At 38.1% G+C, this 18,199-nt stretch overlaps 1 protein-coding gene across 3 annotated transcripts in view; it reads right to left on the reverse strand.

The window, feature by feature from the left end:
• Window positions 1-7,269, reverse strand: part of LOC137046754 (NACHT, LRR and PYD domains-containing protein 12-like) — a 75,640-nt gene extending 68,371 nt beyond the window's left edge. For 2 of the 3 annotated variants that reach the window (XM_067424141.1, XM_067424142.1), the window contains exon 1: window positions 2,591-3,949. In XM_067424141.1, the coding sequence (XP_067280242.1) occupies window positions 2,591-3,900 (1,310 nt within the window). In that variant the 5' untranslated portion in view covers window positions 3,901-3,949. Of the gene's footprint in view, window positions 1-2,590; window positions 3,950-3,990; window positions 4,631-6,301; window positions 6,650-6,860 lie in introns of those variants that run through there. The other variant, XM_067424143.1, reaches the window with a different exon arrangement.
• Between the last annotated feature and the right edge of the window lie 10,930 nt (window positions 7,270-18,199).

An 18,199-nucleotide genomic window follows, 5' to 3' on the forward strand; every position in this document is an offset into this window, starting at 1 on the left:
GATTAGTTCATCATTAACTAACCACTTATAAATGACTTACAACTGAACGTTATTATAAAGTGTTACCAAGGCGGGTTAGACAAGAGTTCTAAGCCCCTTTCACACTGCACGTCGGACCCGCAATATTCCCGGAGCATTGCCGGGTCGCCTTCTGTGTGAAAGCAACCACGTCCCGGGATTGATTACCGAATTCGACCCGGGTCAGGGACCTAGTAATATTGCGGGATTCGACCCGGGACGAGCGCTGTGTGAACAAAAGCCGAAACTAATGCCGCAGCGTGTGCGTAGTTATCGTGCGACTCCTAGAGCTTGTTTTTTCAATAACACAACCCTGCAGTGCCAGAAGAGCTCGTCTGTGTTTTAAATGCAGAGAAAGCTAAATTGTCCTTAGAAGAACAATAGGGCTTGGGCCCTAAAAATCTGCCCATCCTCCTGGATGGATTCTGACCAATTAGGCTAGATGATCTTGGTTCAGAGGGGAATGTGTCCTCATCCTCACCATAAATTATGTTATCTGTGTTCTCCTACTTTCCTGCTCGAAGCAGAGAGTAAATTTAGACATGATTTCTTATTATAAGAACATTATACATTCATTCAATCAAACCATCTTCTGAATTATGAACAGAGATTTACAATCATGCCAGACAAGGCATATTTTCAAACAACCCTTCAATAGTTATACCATTATATAGTTCCATGAATTATGCATAATGGTCACGTGTATTGGTTATAGAGCTGATAGAGAATTATGCATAATGGTCACGTGTATTGGTTATAGAGCTGATAAAGAATTATGCATAATGGTCACGTGTATTGGTTATAGAGCTGATAGAGAATTATGCATAATGGTCCCGTGTATTGGTTATAGAGCTGATAAAGAATTATGCATAATGGTCACGTGTATTGGTTATAGAGCTGATAGAGAATTATGCATAATGGTCACGTGTATTGGTTATAGAGCTGATAAAGAATTATGCATAATGGTCACGTGTATTGGTTATAGAGCTGATAGAGAATTATGCATAATGGTCACGTGTATTGGTTATAGAGCTGATAAAGAATTATGCATAATGGTCACGTGTATTGGTTATAGAGCTGATAGAGAATTATGCATAATGGTCACGTGTATTGGTTATAGAGCTGATAGAGAATTATGCATAATGGTCACGTGTATTGGTTATAGAGCTGATAAAGAATTATGCATAATGGTCACGTGTATTGGTTATAGAGCTGATAGAGAATTATGCATAATGGTCCCGTGTATTGGTTATAGAGCTGATAGAGAATTATGCATAATGGTCACGTGTATTGGTTATAGAGCTGATAAAGAATTATGCAGTCGAAGGCTGTTTGAATGCCAGTCTGACCATCAATCCTTTGAATGATTTTATGCAGTTTATATGTAACAAACAGTTTCTGTGGGTTTTTAGTGTGGATTCTAACCATGACACTCATCGTTCATTTAAAGGTCATTGAGAAAATAGAGATCTGGTTTGTTTAATTGTCTTGTGGTCAAATAAAGTCTGTTGTTATCTCTGGTGTTGCTCAGAGTTGCCAAAGTTTGCCGGGCGATTAAGTGCATAGCTTGGGTTTTTGTGGCTTGAGGCAGACTGACCGGCGTCCACTTCAATTAAGGCCATAAATTGTTGATTTGTTGAGTTGAGTTTTGTGTGGAATTATGCATGAACAAATCATCTGGAAGATTAATTTGTGTCTGATGCGGCCTCAGTTCTTACATAAGTATGTGCGTGACCTGCTGAAATACATCAGCACATTATTAAATGTAAGTTTCAAACCTTTTATTTGTGACATTAACTTGATCACATTGCTGAAAGAGTAGCCCCGCCCACTGACTGATGTGACTCATGTGAACTGAACTGACAGAGGCTAGATATGACAGCGCAGCTGAAGCTCATTAAATATGCAAATCTTATCCAATCCTAGCCGTGGGCGTTTACTTCCAAGTCTCCAGTGACACGCCCATCAAAACCCAGCGTTCAGGAGACAGCCTCAAAACCAGTGTAGGAAATAGCCTATTACTTATTAGTTATGATGATTTTGAATGTAAAAACCACACAAACGTCATTAATTGACCTCAGACAACAGTATAAAAAAAGATAAACAGCCAGTTCATGACGCCTTTAATGTAAAATACTGACTAGTACTGTTCAGTAAAGTAAGAGCACTTCAAGCACAGCTGTCCCTGTAATAGTTCACTGTGACAATAGTCAAATAGCTGTCATTCATGATGAATAATTAGTGAAGATTAAATGTTATAATGATATATTATTATAGCTACTCATATTACCAATCATTTATGTCATTATTTTATCTTCCATCACAAGTGAAAAAGACACCTGCTGGTGATTTCAGCAATGTCACGTGACTGGGTTGTGTTTAACCGCGGCGGTAACAGGCTTTCTGCTCGACTATCAGCTGAATTAAAAAGGCGTGTCGTGACCCCTTTAGGATTCTGGGAGAAAAGGTTTAGGTTATTTAGGAGAAAATCTCCCATTTAAAGACATTTATTTTAAAGGTGCCAGATTGATTATTAAACATGATTCTTCATTAGTGAATAATGAACACTCACAGAGCTTTTCTGCAGTTGATCACAGCTGGTATCAGTCTTCTTCTGCCCTCATATGATGTGTTGTATATCATGGGGTCCAGCTCATCCAGCGGCTCCTCTGAGATCTGAAGCATGTAGGCGATTGTTGAGCAGTGACCAGGAGAGAGTTTCTTCTCTGAGTGTTTGTCTGATTTCACAAACTCCTGAATCTCTCTGGACAGAGTCTGATCTTTCACTTCCAGCAGACAGAGGAACAGATTGATGGATTGATCAGCTGAGAGTCGAGCTGAGGGTTGACCATCATCATCCTCATCTTCCTCATCTTTGATCTTCTGTTGAATGTACTGTGTGATTCTCCCGATGTCCTCTGAGCTGTCCTCTGTGTGTGTCAGTAGATCCTGTAAGAGTCTCTGATTGGACTCCAGAGAGACGCCCAGCAGGAACCGCAGGAACAGATCCAGATGTCCATTCTCACTCCAGAGGGCTTTATCTACTGCTGATGCTAGTAGACCATACAGAGAGTCTTTATCAGATCTGTCAGAGTTGAATTCATGCAGTGGTTTCTTGTTCTTGATCACATGAGAGTAAAACAGATAGAAAGCAGCGAGAAACTCCTGGAGGCTCAGATGAATGAAGCTGTAGACTTTCCTCTGATGAATCACAGATTCCTCCTTAAAGATCTCAGTGCAGATCCCAGAATACACTGCGGCGTCAGTGACGTCTATGCCGCTCTCTCTCAGGTCCTCCTCATAGAACATCACATTGCCCTTCATCAGCTGATTGAAAGCCACTTCAGCAAGTTTCACAATCACTTCTCTGTTGGACGGCAGGAGTTTCTCTGGATCTCTCTCTTCATACTTCTGATTCCTCATGTTGATCTGGATCAGCAGGAAGTGGATGTACATTTCAGTCAGAGTTTGAGGGATTTCTGCCCTCAGATCTTCTTCCAGGAGCTTTTGAAGCACAGTGGATGAGATCCAGCAGAAGACGGGTATGTGGCACATGATGTGGAGGCTTCTTGCTCTTCTGATGTGGGAGATGATTCTGCTGGCTTGAGGCTCGTCCCTGATTCTCTTCCTGAAATATTCCTCCTTCTGAGGCTCATTGAATCCCTGAATCTCTGTCAGCCGGTGGATGTATTTGGAGGGGATCTGATTGGCTGCTGCTGGTCTGGAGGTGATCCAGATGAGAGCCGAGGGAAGCATCTCTCCTTTCATGAGCTTTGACATCAACACATCCACTGATGAAGTCTCAGTCACATCAGAAACTTCCTTTGACATCAACACATCCACTGATGAAGTCTCAGTCACATCAGAAACTTCCTTTGACATCAACACATCCACTGATGAAGTCTCAGTCACATCAGAAACTTCCTTTGACATCAACACATCCACTGATGAAGTCTCAGTCTCATCAGAAACTTCCTGAGCGTCGGGAAACCTCAGTGTTATTCTGCTTTCATCCAGACCATCAAAGATGAACAGAACTTTACACTCCTGATAAATCTTTGAGTCCAGATCGTGAAGTTCAGGATGAAAGTCCAGCAGAAGTCTGTGAAGACTGTACTGATGATCTCGGATCAAGTTCAGCTCTCGAAATGGAAGCACAAACATGAAATCTACATCCTGATTGGCTCTTCCCTCGGCCCAGTCCAGAATGAACTTCTGCACAGAGACGGTTTTTCCGATTCCAGCGATGCCTTTAGTAAGAACAGTCTTGATCTGCTGTCTCTCCTCACGTCCTGGTTCAGCTGAGGCTGTAAAGATGGCATTGCAGTAGATTGGAGTGTCATGTGAGTGTTTTTTTCTGGCTCTTTTCTCCATCTGCAAAACCTCATGTTCTTCATTCACTCCTCCTCTCTCTCCCTCTATGATGTAGAGCTGTGTGTAGATCCTGTTCAGGAGGGCTTCATTCTCCTGGAGTTTCAGTCCCTCAAATAATCTCTCATACTTGTTCTTCATGCTGGTTTTGTGCTGGTCTTTGACTCTCTGAAGGACATCATCTACTGGTTCAGGACATTCCTGGTCTCCGGTCGGATCATCTCTGATTATCTGGTTATCTCTGGGAACAAAATACAAACATAAAAACATGTTCATGAATAAAACATGCCAGGTTTAGCTTAAAAGACTCCTGTTATATACACATATTTAACCCCTTGCCTGTCATACAGATGAATACTCAGAATTACTCGGACAGTTGTTAATATGGAGATATATATGCTATTTTAAATTAATAATACATTTTTAAATGTATAAAAATATTATGTGAATGTAGTATATCAACTTATAACCACAACTAAAGTGAAGCCACACGTGTGGTCATGCTTCATTTCCAATCTGAGGCTGTTATAGGGCTGCACGATAATGATTAAACTGATAATCACGATTATTTTACTCACAGTTATAATCACGATTATTAATCACGATTATTCTGTCAAAACATGTAATGTAGTTATGGCCAATTTGCATGTTCTTTACCAACCTACACTTCAGCCAAAAGGCCTGTAGGGGGCACACCGACTTCATTTAACCAACTATATAAAACATTTAGCGTGCTTTTTCCCCACTAGGGTTTAAGGAGGACAGCACCTATACACACCTAATAAGAGCTGTATATCTTCATTTGTGCCGATGTGTGACAGCAGGAGTCAGGACATGTGCAGAGCTCTGCTTCCACCTTTCACTAAACACAGGACATACTCCTTCTGCCGGACTCTGACCTCTGACCTCTGACCTGACGCACACATGCCTTTCAGACAACATGCGATCGCAATTCAGTTCTCTGGTGGATTATTGGTTTGGGTTTGAATGGTCAAATGATGTAAAACAGCTCGTCCTGTGGAGTATTGAGGTAAACACAGTCTGGACGTCTTTAGTGAGTGTGTAGGGTTGAGGAAACTGATCCCTGCAGGTCTTAAGACACACATAATATTCTGTCTGATTAATGTTAATCAATCAACAATGACAAATAGAAACGCTTGGCTAAATAACTTGAATATATGTATTAAGAATCAGTGTAATTTGTTCATTTGAGTGAAGACTAAGCAGTGTTTTTATTTGATTATTTAATGTCTTTCTTGACTTGCTGCTGTTAAATAGACCTAGAGCTGAAAAATAAAGCACTTTTTGTCATATTGTTTGTAATTTGCCTGTTGAGAATAGTGAAAGGTTAGTGAATGTTCCCATGATTGATAATGTGATTGCTGCAATCTTCTCGGTCAGGATGTTCACTGGCCTGTGATTATTATTCCAATAAGACGAGGGAACGGTCCAAAACCAGGACAGGAACATGCTGGCCAAGTGGGTTTAGTTTAAAAATATAAAACAATGAATAATAAGTTCTGTTGTCATATTATTCAATCCCTTTCACTGTGGGGTTTTTGCCGTGGTGTCGGTTTAATATTGGTATGGATGTATGAAACACTAATGTCACTAAAGGTGAAAACACTAGATCATATTGGGGCTCACTTCAGCGATGATAAAGAGCCGTTCATTTCCACACCGTATAAGCCTGGAGCGTCTAAACCTCCTCACGGTCTGTTTCAAGCGGCCAAGCCTTCAAGAGTGTGTCCGAAAAGTCAGATAATAAACTCCTAATATATGTTTGTTTCCTCTTCATGATCAATATCCCTCTAATCTGCTCATAATTGTAAGATGTTCATCAGTTGGTCTGTCGTGCTCCTGCTATCGAGTTGTTCATGAGAACTGTGTTTGTGTTTATGGGATGTCTCACCTGGGGTCAGAGGTCACTGCTCCATCACTGAATCTAACAGGAGGATAATCCATGGATTGATTGCTCTTCAGGGACACACAGCTGGGGTCAGAGGTCACTGCTCCATCACTGAATTTAGCAGGAGGATCCATGGATTGATTGCTCTTCAGGGACACACAGCTGGGGTCAGAGGTCACTGCTCCATCACTGAATTTAGCAGGAGGATCCATGGATTGATTGCTCTTCAGGGACACACAGCTGGGGTCAGAGGTCACTGCTCCATCACTGAATCTAACAGGAGGATCCATGGATTGATTGCTCTTCAGGGACACACAGCTGGGGTCAGAGGTCACTGCTCCATCACTGAATCTAGCAGGACGATCCATGATAAAAATTAAACTTTAATATATTTTAGATTCATTGCACACCAACTGAAATATTTCAGGGCTTTTATTGTTTTAATGCTGATGATTTTGGCACACAGCTCATGAAAACCCCCCAAAAATTAGCATATCATGAAGCGGTTCTCTAAACGGGCTATTAACCTAATCATCTGAATCAACTAATTAACTCTAAACACCTGCAAAAGATTCCTGAGGCTTTTAAAAACTCCCAGCCTGGTTCATTACTCAAAACCGCAATCATGGGTTCCAGACCTTGAAGTCCAGTGTCAAGTCCCCACAGTCAGTGATGGTCTGGGGTGCCATGTCAGCTGCTGGTGTTGGTCCACTGTGTTTTATCAAGGGCAGGGTCAGTGCAGCTCGCTATCAGGAGATTTTGGAGCACTTCATGCTTCCATCTGCTGAAAAGCTTTATGGAGATGAAGATTTGGTTTTTCAGCATGACCTGGCACCTGCTCACAGTGCCAAAACCACTGGTAAATGGTTTACTGACCATGGTATTACTGTGCTCAACTCTCCTGACCTGAACCCCATAGAGAATCTGTGGGATATTGTGAAGAGAAAGTTGAGAGACGCGAGACCCAACACTCTGGATGAGCTTAAGGCCGCTATCGAAGCATCCTGGGCCATCTAAAATATATGAAAGTTTAATTTTTATCATTACATTATGGAAAATAATGGACTTTATCACAATATGCAAATTTTTTGAGAAGGACCTGTATATATATATATATATATATATATATATATATATATATATATATATATATATATATATATATATATATATATATATATATATATATAATGCTCGAAAATAAGTAGTCAAGCAAAGCACGGTGTTGACGTCAGCTGACTACACAAGCGGTATATTTTATTATTACAAGTATTATTTATTTATATTTAGGCTATATCATTTTTATGTAATAGTTTGCTTGTTGTGTTATTTGTCAAACAGATTAGTTATATCTTGTCTGCTATATTGTTGTACAAGTTAGAGTTAAAGTTAGAAGATGAAGAGTTTTCATGTCAAAGTCTTCAGTGTTATGGGACCATGTTGTCATTAATTGTCCTTTGACGTTTTTGTCGTTTTTGTCATTTTCGATAAAAACTTCTGTGGAATATTCTGTGATAATGGCAGCGCAATGTCGACTTTTGTGATTAGCCAGTACCGGCAGACTGCAGCCGATGGAAGTAATTCTCAATTTAAATCTGTGCGCATTTTATTCGACTGTAATTGACTGTACCGTCACCAAACTCCTGTGACACGTCACCGCTGCCCAGATAGTTATAGCACAGCAGTTGTTTTGGAAAAAGATTTAAGGAACACGCCAACTTTTTGGGACTTTGGCTTATTAAGGGTGCATTCACACTTGTAGTTCGGTTCGTTTGGTTAGTTTGGTCCGGACCAAAAAACAAAAACAAACATAATAGTCCTGGTCCGCTTAGCGTTCACACGGGCATTTTTAACAGCGAACCTAAAGTTACCGAACCAAAGGCACAGGGAGACGCTCACAACCTGATTGGTCAGTTTATATGACGTAGGAGCTCGTTTACCGAACATGCAAAACAATGCTGTGTGCGGATTACACGCGCGGGCATTTTATGCGTGTACATATGGCATTATTTTTTACCAGAGAACTCATGAAGAGCTCATGAAATGTTCACAACATTCAAAACAACGCTGTGTGCTGGAATAAACGCGATCATTTTATGCGTGTGTAACATATGGCATTATTTTTTACCAGAGAACTCATGAAGAGCTCATAAAATGTTCCAAACAACGCTGTGTGCTGGATTAAACGCGATCATTTTATGCGTGTACATGTGGCATTATTTTTACCCGCTGAGAACTCATGAAGAGCTCATAAAATGTTCAAAACATTCAAAACAGCAGCAGGATTTCCTCCGTTGTGCAAAAGAGACGGCCGTTCTGTCGTCTGCACCTGCTAATAATGGGCAACACAGGAACTTTGATGAGAAGAGCCAGGTATGCTTTTTATGTGTATTTTCTAGCATTTTCGAAACATGCTCGTCAGACCAAATATTGATGAGACTCTTCCTCGTTGCTCTACGTTTGCCCTCTAACGTTAAAGTTACTCATTTTGGATAACGTACACCGATCTTTCCGCGTCGTCAAATCAGCTGCATTATGCGTGGCATCTTGTGACATTACGTCCGGTTTTTGGTCCGTTTACATGTCTTTGGTCCGTGTTGCGTTCATATATCAGTCGAACCGCACCAGAGTTCGTTTGGAAGCGGACCGAGACCCGTCTTTTTAGCGCTCTCGGTCCGCTTGTTTGGTGCGCACCAGGGTTCGGATGGCAGCGTTCACACATGTTCAAATGAACCGCACTAACCGAGCAACCGCACCAGGGTTCGTTTTAATCGAACCAAACATGACAAGTGTGAACGCACCCTAAGTGTATCCCCCAGAGTTAGATAAGTCCATATATATCATTCTCATCTCCGTGCATCCCATAACTCAGTCTGACACACACTCCCGCTAGCCTAGCTTAGCACAGAGACTGGTACTATATGGCTTCAGCTAGCCTACTGCTCAAAAAGTGACAAAATAACCCCAACATTTTCCTATTTACATGTTGCAATGTGTATAGTCACAGCGCGTACAAATAACAAGGTTACATGAGACACAGCTATCTTATAAACATATACATACTGTGGACTATATTCTCAGAAAATATATTTAAATATTCAGTCGGTGTGCAATGAATCTAAAATATATGAAAGTTTAATTTTTATCATTACACTATGGTAAATAATGAACTCTATCACAATATGCTATTTTTTTTAGAAGGACCTGTATTCCACAGAGACGGACGTCCTGCTGCTGCTGCTTCTCCTGTTCAGTTTATTTCAGCCTCCGGATCTGATCCTGGATCATTATCTGTATTAGCTGAATCTGATTCTGGATCGTATCTGTATTAGCTGAATCTGATTCTAGATCATTATCTGTATTAGCTGAATCTGATTCTGGATCATATCTGTGTTAGCTGAATCTGATTCTGGATCATATCTGTATTAGCTGAATCTGATTCTGGATCATATCTGTATTAGCTGAATCTGATCCTGGATCATATCTGTATTAGCCGAATCTGATTCTGGATCATATCTGTATTAGCTGAATCTGATTCTGGATTATATCTATTAGCTGAATCTGATTCTGGATCATTATCTGTATTAGCTGAATCTGATTCTGGATCATATCTGTATTAGCCGAATCTGATTCTGGATCATATCTGTATAAGCTGAATCTGATTCTGGATCATATCTATTAGCTGAATCTGATTCTGGATCATATCTGCATTAGCTGAATCTGATTCTGGATCATATCTGTATTAGCTGAATCTGATTCTGGATCATATCTGTATTAGCTGAATCTGATTCTGGATCATTATCTGTATTAGCTGAATCTGATTCTGGATCATATCTATTAGCTGAATCTGATTCTGGATCATATCTGTATTAGCTGAATCTGATTCTGGATCATCATGTGTATTAGCTGAATCTGATTCTGGATCATATCTGTATTAGCTGAATCTGATTCTGGATCATATCTGTATTAGCTGAATCTGATTCTGGATCATTATCTGTATTAGCTGAATCTGATTCTGGATCATATCTGTATTAGCTGAATCTGAATCGGATCATTATCTGTATTAGCTGAATCTGATTCTGGATCATATCTGTATTAGCTGAATCTGATTCTGGATCATATCTGTATTAGCTGAATCTGATTCTGGATCATATCTATTAGCTGAATCTGATTCTGGATCATATCTGTATTAGCTGAATCTGATCCTGGATCATATCTGTATTAGCTGAATCTGATTCTGGATCATATCTGTATTAGCTGAATCTGATTCTGGATCATTATCTGTATTAGCTGAATCTGATTCTGGATCATATCTGTATTAGCTGAATCTGATTCTGGATCATTATCTGTATTAGCTGAATCTGATTCTGGATCATATCTATTAGCTGAATCTGATTCTGGATCATATCTGTATTAGCTGAATCTGATTCTGGATCATTATGTGTATAAGCTGAATCTGATTCTGGATCATATCTGTATTAGCTGAATCTGATTCTGGATCATATCTATATTAGCTGAATCTGATTCTGGATCATATCTGTATTAGCTGAATCTGATTCTGGATCATTATCTGTATTAGCTGAATCTGATTCTGGATCATATCTATTAGCTGAATCTGATTCTGGATCATATCTGTATTAGCTGAATCTGATTCTGGATCATTATGTGTATTAGCTGAATCTGATTCTGGATCATTATGTGTATTAGCTGAATCTGATTCTGATTCATTATGTGTATTAACTGAATCTGATTCTGGATCATATCTATTAGCTGAATCTGATTCTGGATCATATCTGTATTAGCTGAATCTGATTCTGGATCATATCTGTATTAGTTGAATCTGATTCTGGATCATTATCTGTATTAGCTGAATCTGATTCTGGATCATATCTGTATTAGCTGAATCTGATTCTGGATCATATCTGTATTAGCTGAATCTGATTCTGGATCATATCTGTATTAGCTGAATCTGATTCTGGATCATTATCTGTATTAGCTGAATCTGATTCTGGATCATATCTGTATTAGCTGAATCTGATTCTGGATCATATCTGTATTAGCTGAATCTGATTCTGGATCATATCTGTATTAGCTGAAACTGATTCTGGATCATATCTGTATTAGCCGAATCTGATTCTGGATCATATCTGTATTAGCTGAATCTGATTCTGGATCATATCTGTATTAGCTGAATCTGATTCTGGATCATTATCTGTATTAGCTGAATCTGATTCTGGATCATTATCTGTATTAGCCGAATCTGATCCTGGATCATATCTGTATTAGCCGAATCTGATCCTGGATCATATCTGTATTAGCCGAATCGGATCCTGGATCATATCTGTATTAGCCGAATCTGATCCTGGATCATATCTGTATTTGCCGAATCTGATCCTGGATCATATCTGTATTAGCCAAATCTGATCCTGGATCATATCTGTATTAGCTGAATCTGATTCTGGACTATATCTATTAGCTGAATCTGATTCTGGATCATTATCTGTATTAGCTGAATCTGATTCTGGATCATATCTATTAGCTGAATCTGATTCTGGATCATATCTGTATTAGTTGAATCTGATTCTGGATCATTATCTGTATTAGCTGAATCTGATTCTGGATCATTATCTGTATTAGCTGAATCTGATTCTGGATCATATCTGTATTAGCTGAATCTGATTCTGGATCATATCTGTATTAGCTGAAACTGATTCTGGATCATATCTGTATTAGCTGAATCTGATTCTGGATCATATCTGTATTAGCTGAATCTGATTCTGGATCATATCTGTATTAGCTGAATCTGATTCTGGATCATTATCTGTATTAGCTGAATCTGATTCTGGATCATTATCTGTATTAGCCGAATCTGATCCTGGATCATATCTGTATTAGCCGAATCTGATCCTGGATCATATCTGTATTAGCCGAATCGGATCCTGGATCATATCTGTATTAGCCGAATCTGATCCTGGATCATATCTGTATTTGCCGAATCTGATCCTGGATCATATCTGTATTAGCCGAATCTGATCCTGGATCATATCTGTATTAGCTGAATCTGATTCTGGACTATATCTATTAGCTGAATCTGATTCTGGATCATTATCTGTATTAGCTGAATCTGATTCTGGATCATATCTATTAGCTGAATCTGATTCTGGATCATATCTGTATTAGTTGAATCTGATTCTGGATCATTATCTGTATTAGCTGAATCTGATTCTGGATCATTATCTGTATTAGCTGAATCTGATTCTGGATCATATCTGTATTAGCTGAATCTGATTCTGGATCATATCTGTATTAGCTGAATCTGATTCTGGATCATATCTGTATTAGCTGAATCTGATTCTGGATCATATCTGTATTAGCTGGATCTGATTCTGGATCATATCTGTATTAGCTGAATCTGATTCTGGATTATATCTATTAGCTGAATCTGATTCTGGATCATTATCTGTATTAGCTGAATCTGATTCTGGATCATATCTATTAGCTGAATCTGATTCTGGATCATATCTGTATTAGCTGAATCTGATTCTGGATCATATCTGTATTAGTTGAATCTGATTCTGGATCATTATCTGTATTAGCTGAATCTGATTCTGGATCATTATCTGTATTAGCTGAATCTGATTCTGGATCATATCTGTATTAGCCGAATCTGATCCTGGATCATATCTGTATTAGCCGAATCTGATCCTGGATCATATCTGTATTAGCCGAATCTGATCCTGGATCATATCTGTATTAGCCGAATCTGATCCTGGATCATATCTGTATTTGCCGAATCTGATCCTGGATCATATCTGTATTAGCCGAATCTGATCCTGGATCATATCTGTATTAGCTGAATCTGATTCTGGACTATATCTATTAGCTGAATCTGATTCTGGATCATTATCTGTATTAGCTGAATCTGATTCTGGATCATATCTATTAGCTGAATCTGATTCTGGATCATATCTGTATTAGCTGAATCTGATTCTGGATCATATCTGTATTAGTTGAATCTGATTCTGGATCATTATCTGTATTAGCTGAATCTGATTCTGGATCATTATCTGTATTAGCTGAATCTGATTCTGGATCATATCTGTGTTAGCTGAATCTGATTCTGGATCATATCTGTATTAGCTGAATCTGATTCTGGATCATATCTGTATTAGCTGAATCTGATTCTGGATCATTATCTGTGTTAGCTGAATCTGATTCTGGATCATATCTGTATTAGCTGAATCTGATTCTGGATCATATCTGTGTTAGCTGAATCTGATTCTGGATCATTATCTGTATTAGCTGAATCTGATGCTGGATCATATCTGTATTAGCTGAATCTGATTCTGGATCATATCTGTATTAGCTGAATCTGATTCCGGATCATATCTGCATTAGCTGAATCTGATTCTGGATCATTATCTGTATTAGCTAAATCTGATTCTGGATCATATCTGTATTAGCTGAATCTGATTCTGGATCATATCTGTATGAGCGGAAACTGATTCTGGATCATATCTGTATTAGCTGAATCTGATTTTGGATCATTATCTGTATTAGCTGAATCTGATTCTGGATCATATCTGTATTAGCTGAATCTGATTCTGGATCATATCTGTATTAGCTGAATCTGATTCTGGATCATTATCTGTATTAGCTGAATCTGATTCTGGATCATATCTGTATTAGCTGGATCTGATTCTGGATCATATCTGTATTAGCTGAATCTGATTCTGGATTATATCTATTAGCTGAATCTGATTCTGGATCATTATCTGTATTAGCTGAATCTGATTCTGGATCATATTTATTAGCTGAATCTGATTCTGGATCATATCTGTATTAGCTGAATCTGATTCTGGATCATATCTGTATTAGTTGAATCTGATTCTGGACTATATCTATTAGCTGAATCTGATTCTGGATCATTATCTGTATTAGCTGAATCTGATTCTGGATCATATCTATTAGCTGAATCTGATTCTGGATCATATCTGTATTAGCTGAATCTGATTCTGGATCATATCTGTATTAGTTGAATCTGATTCTGGATCATTATCTGTATTAGCTGAATCTGATTCTGGATCATTATCTGTATTAGCTGAATCTGATTCTGGATCATATCTGTGTTAGCTGAATCTGATTCTGGATCATATCTGTATTAGCTGAATCTGATTCTGGATCATATCTGTATTAGCTGAATCTGATTCTGGATCATATCTGTATTAGCTGAATCTGATTCTGGATCATTATCTGTGTTAGCTGAATCTGATTCTGGATCATATCTGTATTAGCTGAATCTGATTCTGGATCATATCTGTGTTAGCTGAATCTGATTCTGGATCATTATCTGTATTAGCTGAATCTGATGCTGGATCATATCTGTATTAGCTGAATCTGATTCTGGATCATATCTGTATTAGCTGAATCTGATTCCGGATCATATCTGCATTAGCTGAATCTGATTCTGGATCATTATCTGTATTAGCTGAATCTGATTCTGGATCATATCTGTATTAGCTGAATCTGATTCTGGATCATATCTGTATGAGCGGAAACTGATTCTGGATCATATCTGTATTAGCTGAATCTGATTTTGGATCATTATCTGTATTAGCTGAATCTGATTCTGGATCATATCTGTATTAGCTGAATCTGATTCTGGATCATATCTGTATTAGCTGAATCTGATTCTGGATCATATCTGTATTAGCTGAATCTGATTCTGGATCATTATCTGTATTAGCTGAATCTGATTCTGGATCATATCTGTATTAGCTGGATCTGATTCTGGATCATATCTGTATTAGCTGAATCTGATTCTGGATTATATCTATTAGCTGAATCTGATTCTGGATCATTATCTGTATTAGCTGAATCTGATTCTGGATCATATTTATTAGCTGAATCTGATTCTGGATCATATCTGTATTAGCTGAATCTGATTCTGGATTGAATCTGATTCTGGATCATTATCTGTATTAGCTGAATCTGATTCTGGATCATTATCTGTATTAGCTGAATCTGATTCTGGATCATATCTGTGTTAGCTGAATCTGATTCTGGATCATATCTGTATTAGCTGAATCTGATTCTGGATCATATCTGTATTAGCTGAATCTGATTCTGGATCATATCTGTATTAGCTGAATCTGATTCTGGATCATTATCTGTGTTAGCTGAATCTGATTCTGGATCATATCTGTATTAGCTGAATCTGATTCTGGATCATATCTGTGTTAGCTGAATCTGATTCTGGATCATTATCTGTATTAGCTGAATCTGATGCTGGATCATATCTGTATTAGCTGAATCTGATTCTGGATCATATCTGTATTAGCTGAATCTGATTCCGGATCATATCTGCATTAGCTGAATCTGATTCTGGATCATTATCTGTATTAGCTGAATCTGATTCTGGATCATATCTGTATTAGCTGAATCTGATTCTGGATCATATCTGTATGAGCGGAAACTGATTCTGGATCATATCTGTATTAGCTGAATCTGATTCTGGATCATTATCTGTATTAGCTGAATCTGATTCTGGATCATATCTGTATTAGCTGAATCTGATTCTGGATCATATCTGTATTAGCTGAATCTGATTCTGGATCATATCTGTATTAGCTGAATCTGATTCTGGATCATATCTGTATTAGCTGGATCTGATTCTGGATCATATCTGTATTAGCTGAATCTGATTCTGGATTATATCTATTAGCTGAATCTGATTCTGGATCATTATCTGTATTAGCTGAATCTGATTCTGGATCATATCTGTATTAGCTGAATCTGATTCTGGATCATATCTGTATTAGCCGAATCTGATTCTGGATCATATCTGTATTAGCTGGATCTGATTCTGGATCATATCTGTATTAGCTGAATCTGATTTTGGATTATATCTATTAGCTGAATCTGATTCTGGATCATATCTGTATTAGCTGAATCTGATTCTGGATCATATCTGTATTAGCTGAATCTGATTCTGGATCATATCTGTATTAGCTGGATCTGATTCTGGATCATATCTGTATTAGCTGAATCTGATTCTGGATTATATCTATTAGCTGAATCTGATTCTGTATCATTATCTGTATTAGCTGAATCTGATTCTGGATCATATCTATTAGCTGAATCTGATTCTGGATCATATCTGTATTAGCTGAATCTGATTCTGGATCATATCTATATTAGTTGAATCTGATTCTGGATCATTATCTGTATTAGCTGAATCTGATTCTGGATCATTATCTGTATTAGCTGAATCTGATTCTGGATCATATCTGTATTAGCCGAATCTGATCCTGGATCATATCTGTATTAGCCGAATCGGATCCTGGATCATATCTGTATTAGCCGAATCTGATCCTGGATCATATCTGTATTAGCCGAATCTGATCCTGGATCATATCTGTATTTGCCGAATCTGATCCTGGATCATATCTGTATTAGCCGAATCTGATCCTGGATCATATCTGTATTAGCTGAATCTGATTCTGGACTATATCTATTAGCTGAATCTGATTCTGGATCATTATCTGTATTAGCTGAATCTGATTCTGGATCATATCTATTAGCTGAATCTGATTCTGGATCATATCTGTATTAGCTGAATCTGATTCTGGATCATATCTGTATTAGTTGAATCTGATTCTGGATCATTATCTGTATTAGCTGAATCTGATTCTGGATCATTATCTGTATTAGCTGAATCTGATTCTGGATCATATCTGTGTTAGCTGAATCTGATTCTGGATCATATCTGTATTAGCTGAATCTGATTCTGGATCATATCTGTATTAGCTGAATCTGATTCTGGATCATATCTGTATTAGCTGAATCTGATTCTGGATCATTATCTGTGTTAGCTGAATCTGATTCTGGATCATATCTGTATTAGCTGAATCTGATTCTGGATCATATCTGTGTTAGCTGAATCTGATTCTGGATCATTATCTGTATTAGCTGAATCTGATGCTGGATCATATCTGTATTAGCTGAATCTGATTCTGGATCATATCTGTATTAGCTGAATCTGATTCCGGATCATATCTGCATTAGCTGAATCTGATTCTGGATCATTATCTGTATTAGCTGAATCTGATTCTGGATCATATCTGTATTAGCTGAATCTGATTCTGGATCATTATCTGTATTAGCTGAATCTGATTCTGGATCATTATCTGTATTAGCTGAATCTGATTCTGGATCATATCTGTGTTAGCTGAATCTGATTCTGGATCATATCTGTATTAGCTGAATCTGATTCTGGATCATATCTGTATTAGCTGAATCTGATTCTGGATCATATCTGTATTAGCTGAATCTGATTCTGGATCATTATCTGTGTTAGCTGAATCTGATTCTGGATCATATCTGTATTAGCTGAATCTGATTCTGGATCATATCTGTGTTAGCTGAATCTGATTCTGGATCATTATCTGTATTAGCTGAATCTGATGCTGGATCATATCTGTATTAGCTGAATCTGATGCTGGATCATATCTGTATTAGCTGAATCTGATTCCGGATCATATCTGCATTAGCTGAATCTGATTCTGGATCATTATCTGTATTAGCTGAATCTGATTCTGGATCATATCTGTATTAGCTGAATCTGATTCTGGATCATATCTGTATGAGCGGAAACTGATTCTGGATCATATCTGTATTAGCTGAATCTGATTCTGGATCATTATCTGTATTAGCTGAATCTGATTCTGGATCATATCTGTATTAGCTGAATCTGATTCTGGATCATATCTGTATTAGCTGAATCTGATTCTGGATCATATCTGTATTAGCTGAATCTGATTCTGGATCATATCTGTATTAGCTGAATCTGATTCTGGATCATATCTGTATTAGCTGGATCTGATTCTGGATCATATCTGT

This window comes from Pseudorasbora parva, chromosome 18 (genome assembly GCF_024679245.1).
Source record: "Pseudorasbora parva isolate DD20220531a chromosome 18, ASM2467924v1, whole genome shotgun sequence".
NCBI lineage: Eukaryota > Metazoa > Chordata > Actinopteri > Cypriniformes > Gobionidae > Pseudorasbora > Pseudorasbora parva.